Source organism: Lycorma delicatula, chromosome 3, assembly GCF_047948215.1.
Source record: "Lycorma delicatula isolate Av1 chromosome 3, ASM4794821v1, whole genome shotgun sequence".
NCBI classification, from domain to species: domain Eukaryota; kingdom Metazoa; phylum Arthropoda; class Insecta; order Hemiptera; family Fulgoridae; genus Lycorma; species Lycorma delicatula.
In genome coordinates this window covers 136566309-136586964 of record NC_134457.1, presented here as the reverse complement: position 1 = coordinate 136586964, position 20656 = coordinate 136566309, and the positions used below count along the sequence as shown (strand labels likewise).

Below are 20656 nucleotides of genomic sequence, written 5' to 3'. Positions count from 1 at the left end.
TTCAGCTTTATCAAACCAGACAACGAAACTGTTTTCATATGAGGTTTGTCCAAAAAATAAGTGTACTGATTTTACTGTGGATAAACAGGAAATGTAAACGCCCTTCATGCCTAACAGTACATAAGTAGTGACCTGGGCTGCGCATGCATATTTGTTTCAACTTGATCGGTTGAGTCAGCGCGTGCTACTGCTATTCGAGTATGGTCGTATTTTATAACCTTGTTATGTATATAATAGAGGAAAATATTGAACAACATTACGTTATCAAATTTTGTGTGAAACTCAGTAAGCCTGCCACAGAAACATTTGATTCTTTCCCCAAGCTTATGGAGATGCCACTCTTTTGAGAACTATGGTTTTTAAGTGGCACAAAGCTTTCAAAAAGAGCCGAGAAAATGTACAGCCCTCATTCTGGAAGACCAATCTCATTCACAAAAGATGAAAATGTGGAGGTGGTGCAAGCTATGCATTGTGCACAAAGAATTATACCTCCAGGACAGACAGTTGACAGACAAAGATGTCTTGGAAAGACTTTGAAAACAGGTCCAGCGAATCTGAAGAAACATTGCATGTGATTGGGTACTGCACCATGATAACGCGCCAGCTCATACTTCGTTTTCAATTTGAGAATTTCTGGCAAAGATAAACATTCCCTTACTTTCACAGCCTCCCTACAGCCTAGATTTAGCTCTGTACAATTTCTACCTCTTCCCTAAGTTGAAATTGAAGTTGAAGGGACATCACATCAGGACAATAGAAAACAAAAAAAAACTGTAAGCAGTGAGTTACTCACACTTAAGGATTTCCGGTACTGCTATGAACTGTGGAAGAAATTTTGGAACTGCTGTGTAACTTCCCGAGGGTCATACTTCAAAGGAAATAACTTGTAATTTCAGTTTAGTCCAATAGATAATTAAATAAAAAATCAGTACACTTACTTTTGAGACAAACCTCACATAACAACACAATTCTTCGGCCTATGAGAAAGAGCCTTATTATGTTTATGTTACCATTGCCATTTTCATTAAATTGCTGAACCATTTAAAAAATTTTCTCAATTTATTTAAAATACAATTAAAAGATTTTATTTTACAGAAAAATGTTACACTGTTGATGAATTTTTATTCTAAATAACACTAAAAAAAATTTATCTGCATCCCATTCAATATGTACACAAATATGTATGTTCAAAATAATTTTCAATAGAGATATCTGAATTTTGAATTATTTGGTAGTAATTTTTTTATATTTAATGTATTTATCTTAACATTATTTTATGTGTTTGTATTCAAATAATTAATATGAACTTTAAACACATCTGTCTTATAATTTATCATATATTGATGTGATCTATATAAAATATATTGTTCTGATCAGAAAGAAGATGTACGTATTATTTATTGTTACATGAAATTAGTGGAAACATGGTTGGATGTAGAATAAACTATTGTAGTAGAATTTTGTTTTAAGCTGAAAAAAGGTTTTGAAACTTTATGTAGAAAAATGTTATGCTAGAGGTAACATTTAAAAAAGATTTAATATTATCTAAAAAAAAATAATTTTTTAATCAAAAAATAAGTGATAACAAGTTCTATGTATTAAGTGTTTGTATAAAAGTATCACAAAGTTCAGTTTTAAGAGCTCTGCAATTTATCATACACTGGGTGATTCAGAAAGACTTCACAACTTTAAAAGCAACAGTGGCAGTGGCTGTATTGCTAGAGAATAACTGGTGGTATGTTACATCGAGAGTGTACCTGATGCTTGCAAAAGTTAGCCTTCAACCTACTAACAAATATCTTTTTTGAATTTTGAAAATCAGATAATTGTTTCCAGAGATATTATAAGAGCACCATACTGCACCTCCCAAAACAGTACTCCAGAGGCACCTCATTTGTTATCAGTTGATGGTGATGATTGGTCTAGTCTCCCATGATGTGCTTGCATACCTCACTACTCTAGCCTCACATATAGTTCTCATGAAAAGCCCATTATTGTTAATAGAAATTTTTAAAATTGAATATTATTTTATCTATATATATAAAAATGAATGTTTGTCTGTCTGTCTCTTATGCCTTCCTAAACCGTTCATCCGATAGTGATGAAACTTTGGGGAATGGTTGGACGCATGCCAGGGAAGGTTTCTGAATTATTTTGGACCTGCTAGGTGGTGCTGGCGTCAAGATATTTCAAAAAATTGTATTTATGGTCCGATTTGCCTCATATTCAGAATACATGTTTCTTACATGGAAAGAATTATCTCTGCAAAAAATGAACCCGCTAGATGGTGCTGGGATTGAGATATTTGGAAAAATTATATTTATGGACCGATTCAGTTAATATTCAGAATATGAATATTAAATATTAGTTACGTGAAAAGAAATATTTTTGTAAAAACTATACCTGCTAGGTGGGGCCAGTGTTGAGATATTTACAAAAACAAATATACAAACAGACTTTTTTATTCTATATATATATATATATATATATATTTATAAATACATGTTCGTATGTGTGTCCGCAAAAAGGGGAAAATAGGAAAGGGTAAAAAAGAAACTGGGAGAGGGAGAAGTTGGAAAGGGAAAAGGGGAAGGAGAATAAGTGAAAGGTGAAATTTGTGAAGTTTAGTTTTTTAATTTTTTTATCAAATTTTCAATTGTGTTCATTTAAACTCTCTCTCCCTCTCTCTCTCTCTCTCTCTCTCTCTCTCTCTATCTATATATATATAGCAATAGCGAAGCATTGCCGGGTCTGCTAGTTTAACATAAATTTAATTCTATTATTTTTGTAATATTCATTCAATTGATTGGAATCATTCAGTTCAAACCCAGCTCACACAGTGACAGAGACTCACTGTTTATTAATTAAATTCATTAAAGTTTGTTCCTCAACTTGCAAATCTCCACTACTAAATATATATATATATATTTATTATTTTTTTTATTTTTTAAGATGAAATATGTCTAAAAACTTTCTCAGTTATGCCAAGAAATATGGGTATAAATTTGGTTGCGATTGATTGAGTCGTTTTTTTTGTTTATCCTGAACAAACGAAAACCCTCTTCCACTTTATATAATATTATAGATGGTATTTTATTTGTCAAAAAATTTACTTTTTTCATTGAATTAGGAATAAATAATATATGTACAAGTGAGCAATTGATTTATATAAAAGTTTTGTAGCTCACTCATTGATTTGTGTGTTTCTATTCTAATTTTGTGCGATGAGGTTTAGTTGAGTAGAATTAAGTTACGTGAATAATTTTAAAAGTAAACAGTAATACAAATATTTGATGATACAAGACTTATTAGTTAGTTAAGCAAAAATTAGCACTTTTAGCTTTCATTTTTATATAAATAAAAAACCAGCTGTTACCAAATTATCTCGCTGAAAGTATTGAGCTTGTAGGAAATGTTAGCATATATTGTGATTACTTAAAAATAAATAAAGCTAAGAAATCTAATACTCAAAACTCGTTATTCTGTAAACAATAATATTATTTATCAACATGCATAAAGAATCTAAAAAATTTTCTTAAGTTTATGAAAGTACAAAGGCTTTATGTAAGAGAACATTAAAAGGGGATTAAGCTAAATATTTGTAGCAAAACTTTATAACTTAAATAAGATAAGTATAAACTTAGTGTTTGTAATTAATTTCTATTCTGTTCAATTCAATTTTAGGTGAAAAGTCAGTTGCAGCAGGAGAAGGTCGGGAATTTGATCCACTTCAAAAACGTGCTGATACTCATGAAGCAAAACGTAGTAGTAAAGGTAATTTTTTAAATATTTATCTGGTTGGCTAGATATAACTATTATTACTTGAGCGATTTATGAAGGTTTTCAAAATTTTCTAGTGCTGTCTTATTCTAGAAATTCTTTTAAAAGATACTATTTTATATCAGCATCCTTTTAAAATAATATTGTTTATTTAAATCCTTCTATCAAGGTCATGAAGATTTTTAACATTCAAATGTGTTGATTATACATCCATTACTCAAATATTTTTTGAGATTATTGTATTTTGAAAGGGGTTAAAAAATGTACTATTTAAATAATCTTTAAAATACTTTTATTGTTGTATTAATTGTTGCAGTTTTCAATTACAGATGAAATTAAAGAGAATGTAGATGCCAATAAAAAAGATAAGAAAGATGCAGAAGAACAAAAAACATTATATACAGCAATGGTTCAACAGCAGCAGCAACAAATGATGAATGCAAACATGCAACAAGTTTCAATGGGATTACAGCAGCAACAACCACAGCAACAAGTACCAGCTGGTAAGTAATTTAATAAAAAATAAAAATGGTGAAGTTGTTCTTTTTAGAGACTTTGTAATAGAATGATTAGTTCACAAAGGATTAACATGTAACATTAAATTTATTTTTCTGTGAAAATGATAATTTCTATTATCTATTTCTTGGGTTTTTTCATTTACTGAGGTTTTTTTAAATCCTTTGATATACCAGTCCTACTGCATATTACATTTTTTTGTATATATTTTAGTTGATAACCTAGCATGCAACACAACTTATAATTTCTCTTTGTCACACATTTTTTTTGTCTTACAGAAATAAATTTGCCCAGTCTTGATTTTATTTCATGCTGCTGATTACTTATAGTTCAGTAAATTGAACATTTTATCTAATACTGTAAAAATTCTGATAACCAGCTTATCCTGGTGGTGTTGTGTCACCAGTTAGAATTTTTCACGTTGTAGAAGTCATATATATTTTACTTCAGTAAACATGGTCATTGTGAATGTAAGAAATTTTTATATAGTTTATTAAATATACAGCAATAAAATTATTAAAAATGTAATAATTCAGGCATAATAATATTTCCCAATAAACAGTGACTTAATCTGATAATTCTTGGCAGTATTTGTACTTATAGAACTATTATTATTACTTTCCTATTTTATAAAAAATACAGTAATAAAAATATATCTTAAAATATATTAAACTGTCTTCAGTATTATTTCCTCCTTCTGTTACCAGATGTAGATTATGTAGTTATATGTAAAACACTGATAGCTAATTTCAAGCACAGAGAAATTACTTTTAATAAAAACAATTATTATAATAAAGCACTGGTAAAATACTTTCTTTTTTTAAGGTCTAACTGCTCAATCTGCTCACCAGCAACAATATGTCGTTAGTCATACTGGTGATGTTCCGCCTGTTGCAGGAACACAGTCTGGTATGGTGGTGCAAGTATCACAACCAGGACAGCCACCAGTTGCTAATTACATTTCTTATGGTCAACATGGACAATATCCAGTAGTTCAGGGGTAAGTTAATAATTTTAGAATTAGGACAGCATTTAAGTAGGATTTTGCAAAAATGAATTATGATTGTGGAACTCATTTCACATATTATATCAGGAATTTTTATGTATAATGATCTACTTTTAAATTAAATTTTATACTTTACAAATAAATGGTTTTATACGTGTAGTAACAGTGTTATAAAGTTTAATTTTACGATAGGATTATTTTGTAATGTTATGTGAGTAGATATGCATCAGATTTTACCAACTGGCTTTCCAATTTATGTAGTAGTCAGGGCTAGATTTTAATCAGATGATTCTGGGTTTAATTCATATCGAGAATAATCAAATGGAATAGATTAATGAATGTGGTGGGTAAGGTTTTGATATGTTCATTTGCATATAGTGTTTAATACAAACCCAAATTGAGAATCAAAATTTACAACAAATAAATTTCAACTAAGTTTATCATATTTTTCATTATTTGGTTTTTGTGGTTAATTTGGAAAAATTGACTTATCCTTTAGTTGGGTGTTAATATCAATTACTACTCTCAATAAAACAACTGTCCTCTCTCATTTTTGTTGATTTTTTTAATATTTTAAATTCACTAGATTGATTATGTTATTTAATAAAGTTTGATTGAATGCATTTATTTTATTAATAAAATTGTACTTTTAACTGCATCATCAACATCCCAATCTACTGAAATAGAAATATTTTTATATTTAGTCAGACTAATACTCAAACTCTCAGCATATGAGGGCTCAGTTTGTTTCCAAAATTATGTCATCTTTTTCTGGAGTGTGTCCAGGTCAGACACACTTCATACCTATTGTAGCTCAATTAGAAACAGACCACAGTTGTGTTTTTTGTATTTTTTGTACTCTAAACTGTACCTATATTTTTCCAACTGAATCTGAATTTAAAAATGAAATGCTGTTTTGAATTCTTTGGTTTGAAAAATATCTCTTCATTCTTGCAGAATATGCTAATTTGATTTTTGTATATGGTTTTTCAATGGACTGCTTCAGCCGCAGTGGAGGAATATCAATGTAGGTATCCTGGACGACTAGTTCCAAACCGTAAAGTATTTTGTTGAATTTTTAATAATCTCTGTGAGATGTAATGCAATGAAAGTGCTCCTACATTATTGATAAGTGCTCTCTAATAATTAATAAATGTATTTGTTGGTTAAATTAAATTTTAAAATATAATATAAGTTTTAAAATATGGTGTATTAATCAATCATCTACAAAAAAATAAAAAAAATTAATAAATAAATGGAACATATGTTAAAAAAAATCTGTTTTGCTTACATTAGTATAATGGTATATAGGAATGCATTGACTGCATCTTGCTTTACAATATTAATATCTATTTCCAGATACAGTAATACATCCAACATAGCAGAACAACAAGCATCTATTGCTGCTACACATGCTCAAATGCAAGCTGCTGCACAAGCACAAACACAGGTGACTGCAGGTGGTTCTGCTGGATCTCATCCAAGTGCTTCTCAACCAGGACAGCCTCAATATGGTGGACAAACTGGTATACCATTTAGTAAAGCAGAACCTGCATACTCAGGAGTTGCATACTATCGATATATGCAAAACAGTTGAATTAAAAAATTTTTTTGTAGATTTCTTTTAAACACCATTTTTTATCAACTTTTTTTACCATCAAATAGAAGTATTAAACTGTAGAGCATAAATTTATTTTTTGTTTTAATTATTCTTCATAGTAACTTAGTAATGTGAGTGTTTTTCTTCAATTTCTACTAAAAAAACGTTACCTGCTATAAGTGTGTACCATTTTGAAAACTTCCTTTTTTTTAGAAATTCTGAAATTGTTATATTGATATCCTCTTAATTAGAATACTTATTTACAGTTTCTAGAGAAAAGAACCATTAATTTTATAATTTGCAGGTTGCAGGTGATACATATTATTTTTATATAAAAGCAAAAATATTAAATCGTTTTTCTTGTTGATATGCTCCAGAACAGTTCACAATTTTGTATTTTGAAATCCAAACTGCAGATTATTGTTTTTTTTGTAATTTTTTAATTGTTTTATTGCACTAGTTTTGAACAGAATAATTCTTAATATTTCTTAAAAATATTATTGTAGTTAAAATAAAATCTTTAAACTGTTTTTTTAAATAAATGTAAAGTAATCTAAAACCATGTATAATACGAAAGTAAACAAGGTAAAAAAATTAAAATTATTTTATCTTCGGGATTTTATTATACCTTTTATATATAATAATGAAATTTGTGATCATTTTCTGATATTCTTTAAAGCAAATGTAGGTTTTGTTTTTGTTTACACTTGAATTGTTTCTACTCAGAACATTTTACTAATTTTACAAGAAATGTTATTGGTACTATGTGAAAAATTATGCCTTTATAAATAAATAATACAAAAATTTTTTGGTTTTATAAAGGCAGATTTATAAATATTAATATTGTTTATTGTTACTTTATTAGTTTATTGATTTTTAGTTTTGTCTTGTACTAATGTAATATTGAATTCTTTTTAATTTTTTTTTGTGATCACAAATTTTTTTTAAGTGTTGATATGTTAAAATTAAAAGTAATTGTAAATATTTGGTAATACTGTAGGTTATCATTAAGGTATAAGATAGTTGGCATAATTAATAAGTAGTTATCACTTGTATAAAATTTTGATTAAATATTTTAATTGCAAATTTTTGTACTGATGTATTATTTAAAAGCTTTGTTGCTGAAAGAAAAATTTGTTTGACATTAATCTTCTTTAAAGTCTGGAATTTTTTTATGACTGATAAACAGTACTTTTACAGTTAAAGTTTCATAGGTTGTGTTAATTTGGAATTATGCCATATATACATTTGTTTATCTAATTGTGGACTGCAAGTTCAAAAACCTGGAATTGGCTTAACAATGAAATCCGAGATTAAAGATGCTAATAATAGTTACTGTATAATCGAAATATATCTACTGTCCTTTCAGCAAAACCTCACTAATTTGTTCATTGCTGAATAGTTCTGTTAATTTTGTAACTACTTTATTGTCATGATCACTTAATGGTACTTTCTCCCAGAATTCTGCTCTCAGTTTCAGTTGCTCCCAGATTGTTTTCACAGTTAATCCTAATGGTGAGTGAAATAATGACATCCAATCTGGAGTCCATGTTCCTGATAAAACCTGGAAAATAAAAATTTACTTATTTAAATATATTATGCATTAAAGAATATTTATAGCATTTATTTTATAGCGGAATAAAGATAACTGGTAGAAAACCTTGGGTTTCAGACGATATTTTGCAGCTGATGGATGAACGTAGAAAATATAAGAATGCTAGTGATGAAGAAAGTAAAAGGAACTATCGGCAATTAAGAAATGTTATAAACAGGAAGTGCAAACTGGCGAAAGAAGAGTGGATTAAAGAAAAGTGTTCAGAAGTGGAAAAAGAAATGAACATTGGTAAAATAGACGGAGCATACAGGAAAGTTAAGGAAAATTTTGGGGTACATAAAATAAATCTAATAATGTGTTAAACAAAGATGGTACACCAATATATAATACGAAAGGTAAAGTCGATAGATGGGTGGAATATATTGAAGAGTTATACGGAGGAAATGAATTAGAAAATGGTACGGAGGAAATGAATTAGAAAATGGTACGGAGGAAATGAATTAGAAAATGGTGTTATAGAGGAAGTTGAGGAGGATGAAATGGGAGAAACAATACTGAGATCTGAATTTAAGAGAGCATTAAAAGATTTAAATGGCAGAAAGGCTCCTGGAATAGACGGAATACCTGTAGAATTACTGCGCAGTGCAGGTGAGGAAGCGATTGATAGATTATACAAACTGGTGTGTAATATTTATGAAAAAGGGGAATTTCCGTCAGACTTCAAAAAAAGTGTTATAGTCATGATACCAAAGAAAGCAGGGGCAGATAAATGTGAAGAATACAGAACAATTAGTTTAACTAGTCATGCATCAAAAATCTTAACTAGAATTTTATATAGAAGAATTGAGAGGAGAGTGGAAGAAGTGTTAGGAGAAGACCAATTTGGTTTCAGGAAAAGTATAGGGACAAGGGAAGCAATTTTAGGCCTCAGATTAATAGTAGAAGGAAGATTAAAGAAAAACAAACCAACATACTTTTATAGACCTAGAAAAGGCATTCGATAACGTAGACTGGAATAAAATGTTCAGCATTTTAAAAAAATTAGGGTTCAAATACAGAGATAGAAGAACAATTGCTAACATGTACAGGAACCAAACAGCAACAGTAACAATTGAAGAACATAAGAAAGAAGCCGTAATACGAAAGGGAGTCCGACAAGGATGTTCCCTATCTCCGTTACTTTTTAATCTTTACATGGAACTAGCAGTTAATGATGTGAAAGAACAATTTAGATTCGGAGTAACAGTACAAGGTGAAAAGATAAAGATGCTACGATTTGCTGATGATATAGTAATTCTAGCCAAGAGTAAAAAGGATTTAGAAGAAACAATGAATGGCATAGATGAAGTCCTACGCAAGAACTATCGCATGAAAATAAACAAAACAAAAGTAATGAAATGTAGTAGAAATAACAAAGATGGACCACTGAATGTGAAAATAAGAGGAGAAAAGATTATGGAGGTAGAAGAATTTTGTTATTTGGGAAGTAAAATTACTAAAGATGGACGAAGCAGGAGCGATATAAAATGCCGAATAGCACAAGCTAAACGAGGCTTCAGTAAGAAATATAGTTTGTTTACATCAAAAATTAATTTAAATGTCAGGAAAAGATTTTTGAAAGTGTATGTTTGGAGTGTCGCTTTATATGGAAGTGAAACTTGGACAATCGGAGTATCTGAGAAGCTTTTGAAATGTGGTGCTATAGGAGAATGTTAAAAATCAGATGGGTGGATAAAGTGACAAATGAAGAGGTAATGCGGCAAATAGATGAAGAAAGAAGCATTTGGAGAAATATAGTTAAAAGAAGAGATAGACTTATAGGCCACAAACTAAGGCATCCTGGAATAGTCGCTTTAATATTGGAAGGACAGGTAGAAGGGAAAAATTGTGTAGGCAGGCCACGTTTGGAGTATGTAAAACAAATTGTTGGGGATGTAGGATGTAGAGGGTATACTGAAATGAAACGACTAGCACTAGATAGGGAATCTTGGAGAGCTGCATCAAACCAGTCAAATGACTGAAGACAACAAAAAAAAAAAAAGCATTTATTTTTCATGGTTTCCTGCTAGGTTACTCTAGTAGTTGTGGTGGTGAAAAATAACTTTGCTGGTGGTTTTCAAACATATTTTTAAAGCTTAGTAATAAAATTAAATACATATTTATGAATTTGTATTTTGGTAATCAAAAACCAACTTGAAAAACCCTAGCATAGAATTGCAAAGTAAATAAATGACACCTTTTTTTTTAATTTTATTCCAAAAGCTCTTTTGTGCGATTCTGCATCAACAGTTGTATGTAAGATATATTTGTATAAAATTAATATCAAACATAAAAATGTTTAAATTAAAAGATTAAAATTACAATTGCATATACAAAAATATATGAATGAAGTCAATTAAATAAAATAACTACATATATTTAAATATGACATCATAATTAAAAAAAAAATGAATGTAAAATTGGCTGGCCAGGTTACATAGTATAAATTTTCTATTTATTTTATTTTGAAATTTAATTTTGAATTTTTTTAACTGTGACATCATTATATATATATATATATATATATATCATCATAACTGTGATGATGTCACAGTTAAAAAAATTCAAAAAGTCAATTAAATAAAATAACTATCAATATATATATACAATATATATATATATATATATATATATAGTTATTTTATTTAATTGACTTCATATGTTTTTATATATATGATTGTAATTTTAATTTAAAAATGTTTATGTTTGATATGTAATTTTATATAAATATATCTTATATATAACTGATGATGCGGGATGTAAACTTGAATAAGATCATGGTTGTTCCAGTTTGAGAATGTGAAATCACTATCTAAGATTACAGTTCAGTTAAAAGCACAGCAAACTGTAAAAGAGAAAAATCTATCTGTTCAGGAGTCACCATCTTTGCTAGTGGTGCTGTCAAGCAGAAAGATAGGAAATCAGTCTATGGCCATGCACACAACTAAAACTGTCTTTTTTGCTTTTTGATTTTAACCTTAAATTCAACACTGTTCGTCTCATCCAAGAGATGTAATAAATTAAAATCCTGATGTTTTTTATATACACCTGGTATTAGAGTATGTTGCTCATTGTATAAAAAATTACCTGGTCAAATGGTTTTCCTCCTACATGAAACATTATATAGAGTAAAGTGTTTGAATTAGGTGGTGGTGGTGTTTGGCCCACTGCTCTTAATAACCAGTCACAATGGTTTTTCAGATACTGATAGACTACCTGCAAAGTGTAATACAGTATTAGTATGTCGTTTGTTAAAATTTTAAAAATAATTTAAACATATATAATACATATTGTAATGCTTAATATGGGTATATATCTTCTAGTTAAAATATACAGATTTTCTGAACAAATCATTTTAATGTAGTATTCTTCTTTGTACTTTTTATATTTTTATTAGTTTTTAATTTCTCTTGATCAATGTAGTTGTTAGAATAATTGTGCCTAAATGCACCTTCCAGTATTCAGAACTTATGCCGCTGGATCATTAATGTCTTTCAATAAATACCTGTTAGTGTGATCAATTATATTTTTATCATATATAATTTATAACAGATTTAGATACATTTCATTTATTTTAATATTATATTATTAGTAACTTATTTCACATTATTGAGGTTAATTATGATGTACATGTACAATATTTATATTTTAAGAAGTATTAAAGTATTTCATTTAGATTCACATTTAAGTTAGGTCTTTAACAGAACTGAATATTAACTTTAAATACATCTTTAACTGAACTGATTTAACTTATATTTTATTGATATTTAACTGATTTAACTAGATTAACATATTTAGATGTCTTACGTGGAATGGAATGCAAAGGTGGTGGGAGTTTCACAAATTCTCCCTTCGAATCGCAGAGCCTGGACAGTGTCCCTTACTGCTGTATGATTCTGTAATCGGGCGTGTTTAAGGGTTTATTTTTATATTGCAGGGTCTAAGTTTTAAGTTTTATTATATTTTATATTTTAAGGATGGATTTATTAGCATTCCAATCCGTTTGTACCAGCGTTCTCGAACCCATTTCTGGGTCCAAGCGCAGGAGGCTAGGCTTTTAAAACCTGTCCTCCCGATGTAACTCCCCTTCAGACCGTCCACTGAAGTCCTTTCTGTGCTAATGCTTCATAGGCTAGCAGGAATACGCCACAACAGGGCACTAATTGTTTGGTTTGGAGGGAGCAATGTGCCCCCTTCTCCAGAGGGAGTCGCAATTTCTGATTTAATTTAATTTAATTAATTGTAAGAATAAAGGTATTTTGAGGAATGGACAATGAGAAGATCTTTATCCACTTCTTTAATGGCTGCCCTTCATGATGCATCTCTGCTAGGCGATGTCTTACATAAGTAAGAAGACAATAGTTACATAGTTTGTTTATCATTAATAAGGAGGACATGAAACTGAACACCAGTTACATAAAAATTTGTATATAAAAAGGAATTTATTATTACTTTCCTTACAGTAAGTTTTATTTTCCTTCCTGCATTATGTGTTTCTTTTACCCTTTATAATATCAGTTTAAGACTTATTGAAGTAACATAAAGAAAATTATACATCACTATTAGTAAAAATTGTTATAAAACTTCAATTTTGAGTAAAAGTGTATTACATATTTGCAGCCCTTACTGTCTTTTATTAATCACAGTTACCTATCTCGTAAATAGATTGATCAGTGGAACACCTGTTTGCGAAAAAGTAGACATTGATTTTTAAATGCTTATTGTACATTTATTTTTTTAAAAATATGAACAAATAGTTTTGTATTATTTCATTAATAATACTAAATAAAGCTGTTTGATAATAGTAAGGTGGCAGATGCTGTTAATACTCTTTCTTATCTGTATGTGACTTTCTTATGTGATACTGTTAGGGGTACTATCCAAGGTAGTCACATATTTTTCTTAGATCATTAAAGATTTTTAATAGAATATTGAATTTTAGTTTTATCTGAGCTGTGGATTAAGGATTAATGAATCTAGCTCTTTGCATTTTCCTCCCAACATTCAAATTTTTTTCTGGCGTAGTTAAATGTTCTTAGTGATATTCAGAAGTGACCTATCAAATCAAATTCTGTATTTAAGAGATATATTACCTCAAATATCACTTTCCTCAGGCTTTAGCTTTGTAATCTAAGAAAAGCTTTAATAAAATATTATCTGAGCGCGTAAATGAAAACGCATTTGTTTTTGAAAAAAGTTATTAAGTCTTCTTTGGGTTGATATTTTATATTGTAGCTATATTATATGGATGTGATTTCACCATATGCATATTTGACAGAACACCGTTATCAGTTTGGTTACTGAATTGCTACTTTCTGAACCCTGAAGTAAAAACTATAACTATCATAGAGTTGAACAACAGAAAAAGGATTTCAAGAAGATAAGGGAAAAGGTGAGGAGAAAGCTGGAATGGCTTCAAAAACAGAGACATGAGAGCTAAAGAAATAGGAGAGGAAGAAATGAGAGAGATTGAGACTATCAAAGGTGTAGAAGAAGGCAAAAAGCCAGAAGAGGGTGAAAAGGAAATGAATTACAGCTTTGATGAGGCAGTAATTGATGTTGATAAGGAATCAGAGGTAACAAAATTCGGGTTTTGATTTTAGATCTGGAGAGGAGGGAAGGAGCTCAAAGACTGGTTGCAAGAAGGTTGGTTATAAAGGAAGAACCTGTAGAGATGTAGCCAATGTGGAAGAACCATTAAGACTAGTTGGAGGTACAGCAGGTCCTGCCTTCTCAGAAACCAAAGATCAAGGAAAAGGGCAGAAAGGAAATGACGACTCATGCCAGGAAAGAGAAGCCAGAACAAAGAAGTATGTAGAAATTGAGAAAAAAATATCTTGAGGATATTGAGGAGAGGGGTAAGAACTGGGTGATACTCTCTATAAGAAGAAAAAAGAAAGCAAACTAGATAAGAAATTGTTGCAAGAGATGCTAGAGGCAAAACAAAAGAACCTCTCCCATTGAGAGGAAGAAGAAAAACAGGGAAAGGTGTATTAATCAGATAGGACTGATCAGGAGGTTCATTCAAGTGAGGTCCAGTCTGAGGAAGACAGCAGGAACCCAAGGAAGAAAATCCCCCACTTCCCTGGAGCAGTGACATGGTCTCAGTTGCAAAAAGCGTGAAGCAGTGGCTCTGTACTCAAAGGTGAGGAAGTTGTTGATCAGTTAATGGAGGAGCTCTTTGATAAATTGAACCAAGGACCTAGCAATGGCAGCAGCCATTCCATTATTGGTGAAAAAGGTAGAAGGATCAAAGTTAAAAGAAACTGAAGAGAGGATGGCCAAGGAAGAGCTTTTCAAAACTCTAACTCTAACTCTAAAAGAAGTACTGGGTATGTTTAGCACTACTGTTGCTGAGATGGAGGAGTGGATGGCAACTGGTAAAAATATGAACCAGAGAACTCAGATATGGATCCAGATTTGAGTCTGGAAATTAAGATTCTTCAATGACTTATTAGTAAGAAGAACAGAGAGATACTATGGGTTTGTTGAGGGATTGCAGTTTGCTGTGTATAAAGGGCCAATCAAGGAAACCTTAATAACATCACAAAAATCTTTTAGCGACATAGCTAAGGGAAGAAAAAACCACAAAGGTGAGTCTAGTCAATAAGCCTGATAAAACTATTTCGTCGATGACATTTAAGGCGGAGGTAGCAGGAAAGCTGAAACTGCAAAAGAAGGATTGATGATAATTCTCAGTATGCAGAAAAATTCAAAAGATGTAAAAATTGTTACTCCAATTCTGATGCTGAAAAGAAAATTGAAACAAGCAAATCACTTGATGGACTCATGATCAAGTCTAAGAATGAAAAGTAATTGCAGCCACTTATGATAATGTTTAATGTGCTGGGGGAATATGATGTGATGGAGGTCATTTGGATACAAAATGCTAAACTGAAAAATGAAGAATTTAGCAAGTGAGTGAAGGTTGTCTTAAAACTGGGAAGAAAATTGTGTGTGAATTTGTGCACTATGTAGTTGAAGTTAAAAAAAGATTGAAAAAGAGAAAAGGATTCTTCCTTGAATCAGGCAAAGTACTCATTGAATGTCAAGCCTGTAAGATTAAGGATTTCATAAAGATTATGAGCTGTTACAAATGCCTAGGATTGGGCCACGTGGTTAAATGTTTTTTAAGAGTCCAGAATTGTTCATGCACTGTTCTGAGGAAGGATATAAAAGTGACCAGTGTACAAGCAAGGCAAAGCCACCAGTCTACGCTAACTAGTTATATAAAAAGGCCAATCATAGTAGCAGGGATCCTACCTGTCCAACATTATTAAGGGCAGAGAGAAGTCTTATAGAGCAGTGTATATGATAGTGAAAATAAATTTTCAGGGGCCTATATAGCCCAGGTGGTATAGGGAGCTATCCCCAGGGATTATAACATTGATGTGGCTCTCATACAACAGCCATTTGTAGTGGAAGGAAGACTGCTGGAAATAGATAATGAGTGAAAATGTTTCCACACAGGAAAAGGAGCTATGGCTGTGATTGATATGCGAAAGGGATAGATGCACTATTCCATAGGCAGCTCATGGGTTCTTACCATATGGTCATCACGATTAACAGCAAAAGGGGAAGTATGGTACTGGTATTTTCTTATATCTAATTTGGTCACTCGATTGAGGATTATCTTAATACATGAGAAAAGATAATCCAGTAATTACAAGAATAGGGTGTCATATTGGAGATATCAACATAAAATGCCATTGTGGTACAGCGTGGAACGAGATTGGAGCGATAGAAGTGAAAAATTAGAGAAACTGATTGCACAATACCAACTCAGATTTGTAATCAGAAAGGAAACCTTCCAACGTACCAGGGAAACATCGACAAGCGAAGGCATTTTGAGGGAACCAATATTTTATCAAGGGTTCAGATGGAACTGTGAGCGATTGGAAAGTCGTGGATGAGGGTAGCAGTAACCGTAGAATAATTGTAAAGTAGGTACTCATGAGAGAGTACCGTTTTTGGAGACAAGAATGGATGGAGGAAGGTTCTTGATTCGGATAGCATACTTGAGAAGGTTGGACTTTGGCTTTCATCAAGAAATTAACAGATGAAAAGTACTTGTTGGTAACATTAACGAAGAAGATCTTGCAGAGAAATTCATAGAAGGGCTTCTGAGAACAGCGGATAAGCCTATTGCAAGGACCATAGGTAAAAATTGCATTCTTGTGGAATGCTGAGGTGCAAGGTATGCAGTAAGGGAAAAAAGGAGAAACAAATATTGAGACAGGATCCCGTCCAGTACCAGTAGAAATATAGGGAGTATAGAAGAGCCAGAAATGAATATTATAATGTGATGAAAAATGCAAAACAAAATTCCTGGTGTATACATTCATTACTGTCCAGAGTAATAAGGACCCCAAGGGGAATAGTTAAAGTAACTAGTATTTTCGCTTGAAATGAGGAGGTTCTTTTGTTAGACATGGAATTTCAAGGAGGAACAGTTATTGACAACCATTTTGTGGTGATGAAATTGCTGGGTGTACTGCTGGCTGATGATGAGTACAAGGAAGGAGGCTATCATAGAACAATATGGGATTTCGAATAGATAGGCACACTGACTCAATCACAGAAGAGGAGGTTGGTGTAGCAGCAGCTTCACTGAAGAGTAGAAAAGCCTGTGGTTTTAACAGAGTAATTGTGAGATTGGTGAGCACAGCTTTCCCACACTGTGAAATCATTAGCCTGTCAATATTTTACTAAAGAGTGGCAAATTTCCAGCATGCTGAAAACCGGCCCCTAACATTTTTACTAGTGTTATGGAAATTGTATGAAAATCCTGTTTAATAGGATATACACACAGGTTGAATTAAATTGGTCTTCTCTTCGATCACCAGTACATTTTGCGGCCTGACTGGAGTACCAAGGATATGATATCATTATTGTTTGTGGAAGTAGAGAAGACAGAAGGTTGCTAATGTATTGTGAATATGAAACCTCATTTTTAGGTATTCATCAGGGAAAGTACTCCTCAATTTATTACAACCTCAGCAAGCTTATGTAAAACTTACACTCATTAACTGTAATTCAACCAAAATCATTTGAAATTAAAAAAATGCTTATTTAAAGAAATAAATGTATTTCTTTACTTAACCGCTTAAGTGTTATTTATTTACTTAACCTATATGAACCTTTCTAACTAAAATTACTTTCCCTTTAATCAAAAACTTCTTTCTCTTTGCAGTATCCTAGAGTTTATAACATATAGTATATTTTAACCACATTTGTGATGTACATGTAAATCATAGAAATTATAAAACATATTATTTGATACTTCAAGATATCATAATCCTTCAATCCATGATTTTTTCTAGCATAAGCACTGTTTTTATAATTGTTAATTAGTTAAAAATTTTTGTTTATTCAGTATACCTGAAGGAAAAAGGAAACATTTTTAAACCAATTTTTTTCTATATTATGAGTTTTTATGCAAAAATAATTAACAATATCTAGAATTTCCTATTTATTGTCACTGTTACTGTATTTGAAATAAATTTCTATAAAATGATTTACAAATACTGTTTACCATTATGAAATATTTTTGTGTTCTTTTTTGAAGCTGTTTAATTTGGCCCATGATGTTGCATTAGTTATATAACTACATTCAGTTTGTGATATAATGGTTTCTTCTTTCGTATAACCAATTTGGATTCTGCTTTTTTGTTAATTTTTTTATGAACATGGAATCTTTGTTTATATGCTGATTTAATTTTAATTGTTTTAATTTTTGTTTACTTTCTGTAAAAATGAATGCATGCATGTCTGTTTTATATTTTTGTGTGACACCTGCTTTAAAATGTTCGTTCTTTCATTTGATGTAGTGACAAGATTTTGTTGAAAGTCTGTGATGATGGTTCTGAAAAGTAAAAGTATAAGGTCTGATGATTTAAAATTAGTGTTATAAAAGTAAGTTTTATATTGCATTTAGATATTAAGAAAGAAAAAACTTTGTTTACTTTTAATGAACACCTTCCATTAACAGTCAACAGCAGCTGACTTACTTGCACTTCACATACTTGTGGTGATGATTCAACATTATATATAGGTGCTTCAATATCTTCCATCTCCCTGTTAAAATAATGACTATTATTGATAATTTATTGCTGATATTCTTTTTCTGAATTAAATTTAATTTATAATATATAATTTTTAATGCTATACATTATACATATCTAAAGATTACTGGAATTTATATAGAAGATATAAAATAACCGTTTGTTAGGCCTTTACATCCTCAATGAAGGGTAATATTGTATTGAGTTGAATATAATCGACTACTGAGGACTTGAATGCAAATATGAAATATTCCAGGGAGTGTCCATTGAAAAACCACATTGGATTGTTGTTTAATTTCATTTTCAAATTCTCATCAGGATCGTGAAGAAGGATGTAAAATCATGAAACTTCTGATATTTCAGAGATGGGGTTTTAAAAAAAAATATTAATTTAAAAAATACTTATTATTATATCATTAATTTGTGCTTAGAAAACCAGAACTTTTGCCCTGATACAAATATGCTTAATGGTCTTAATTTTAAAAAATATGTCTTCTAGAACATATCAGTGTTAGAACAAGCAAGAAAATAAATGTTTTTGTTTGATAACACCATGTGCTAAGTGCACATAATCACTGTTTATGTTGCTACTAGTACCTTGTTTCAAATGAAATGAAATCTAATTGAGGTGAAACTTGCTAAGCTACTAATCTCATCTTAAAAAATGTTAAACACCTTGTAATATGACTTCAACATGTTATAAGCATTGTTATGGTCTACACCAAATATATAATTGTGAGAGATAACCACGGAGAATATAATTATGTAATACTGTACTGACCTTCCAGTTATAACCTTACTTTAAGTGGATATTTTAGAGTTTTTACATATACTACATTTTTTCATATACTCCTGAAAAATTGTTATAATCTGGATATGTTTCTGCATATTTTTCTTCCCCTGCTTTTCCACTTTTATGTGAGGTTCATTGAATGATTGCTATCTTCTCTGTCATAAACTTCCTTTCGAGTTGATATCATTTTCTCTAAAATCATGAGCCCTCCTTTCTTCTCATTGCGTGACCAAACCACTTTAACATTCTCTTCCATATCCTCTTCATTATTATATATTTCCCTTCATTTATTGTACCCTTGGTTCCTGGAAACAGCTAGGAAGGATAACATCAGGAATGATGTTATCTATCCTGAAGCCATGCAACGCTTCAAATGGTTTTTCAACTCTTTATAGCAATGTTGGAACTCAGAAACCAGAATATCCTTCAAATGGTTGGTTACATTTTTAAAAACATTTTCTACTGTTCCAAAACGATGTCCTTTGAAGTGATTTTTTAAAGTCGAGAACAGGAAAACGTCGCAGGGACTCAAGTCAAGTGAATAAGGTGGTTGAGGAACTACAGGAATGTTTTTCTTTGCCAAAAACTCGTTAATTGAGAGTGCAGTTGTCTTTGATGACTGGTCTCACACGGGCAACTCTTTTCTGCAGCCTTTCAAGAATTTCTCGGTAAACATATTGATTTACAGTCTGTCCTGTAGGCAAAAAACCCTTTTGAACAATGCCATTACTATCGTAGAAACAAGTTAGCATGGTTATGATTTTTGATTTGTTCATTTTTGCTTTTTTGGGATGTGGTGAGTTTGAAGTGTACTACCCCTTGCTCTGGCATTTTGTTTCTGGGTCGTACTCAAATATGCAAGATTCATCACCACCATTAATAACATTTTTTAGAAAATCAGGATCGGTTTCAATTCGCCCTAGAAGATCATGGCACACTTCCACCTTCTTGTTTTTCTGTTCAACAGTGAGGTTTTTTGGGACCAATTTTGCACAAACTTTTTTCATGTAAATTCATTTGTAAAAATTTGATGGACTGTGGTATGGTTCAAATTCAACTGTTCTGCAATCATTCTGATAGTTAATTGCCATATCAAGTTTCTGATTTACTCAACATTTTCATCACTTTTTGATATTAATGGTCTTCCAGAGCATGGGTCGTCCACAATTGATTCCCAGCCATCTGAAAATGCTTTAAACCACTTAAAAGCTTGGGCTTGTGATAAAGCGCCACCTCCACACACCCTTTTGAGTTTTGAAAAAGTTTCAGTAGCATACTGAGTTTAACACAAAATTTGATTGCA

At 31.0% G+C, this 20656-nt stretch overlaps 2 protein-coding genes across 4 annotated transcripts in view; one reads left to right on the top strand and one right to left on the bottom strand.

Annotated features, from left to right (window-relative positions):
• The window catches only part of LOC142322031 (uncharacterized), a 29333-nt gene extending 21345 nt beyond the window's left edge, over positions 1-7988 (top strand). For 2 of the 3 annotated variants that reach the window (XM_075360631.1, XM_075360630.1), the window contains exons 5-8: positions 3685-3774; positions 4110-4283; positions 5122-5296; positions 6662-7988. In XM_075360631.1, the coding sequence (XP_075216746.1) occupies positions 3685-3774; positions 4110-4283; positions 5122-5296; positions 6662-6899 (677 nt within the window). In that variant the 3' untranslated portion in view covers positions 6900-7988. The remainder of the gene's footprint in view (positions 1-3684; positions 3775-4109; positions 4284-5121; positions 5297-6661) is intronic. The other variant, XM_075360632.1, reaches the window with a different exon arrangement.
• Positions 7989-8256: 268 nt separating this feature from the next.
• Positions 8257-20656, bottom strand: part of LOC142321215 (uncharacterized) — a 44638-nt gene continuing 32238 nt past the window's right edge. Inside the window, exons 12-14 of the mRNA XM_075359210.1 lie at positions 18462-18573; positions 11584-11712; positions 8257-8466 (exon numbers count right to left, since the gene is read on the bottom strand). Coding sequence (XP_075215325.1) covers positions 8257-8466; positions 11584-11712; positions 18462-18573 — 451 coding nt within the window. The remainder of the gene's footprint in view (positions 8467-11583; positions 11713-18461; positions 18574-20656) is intronic.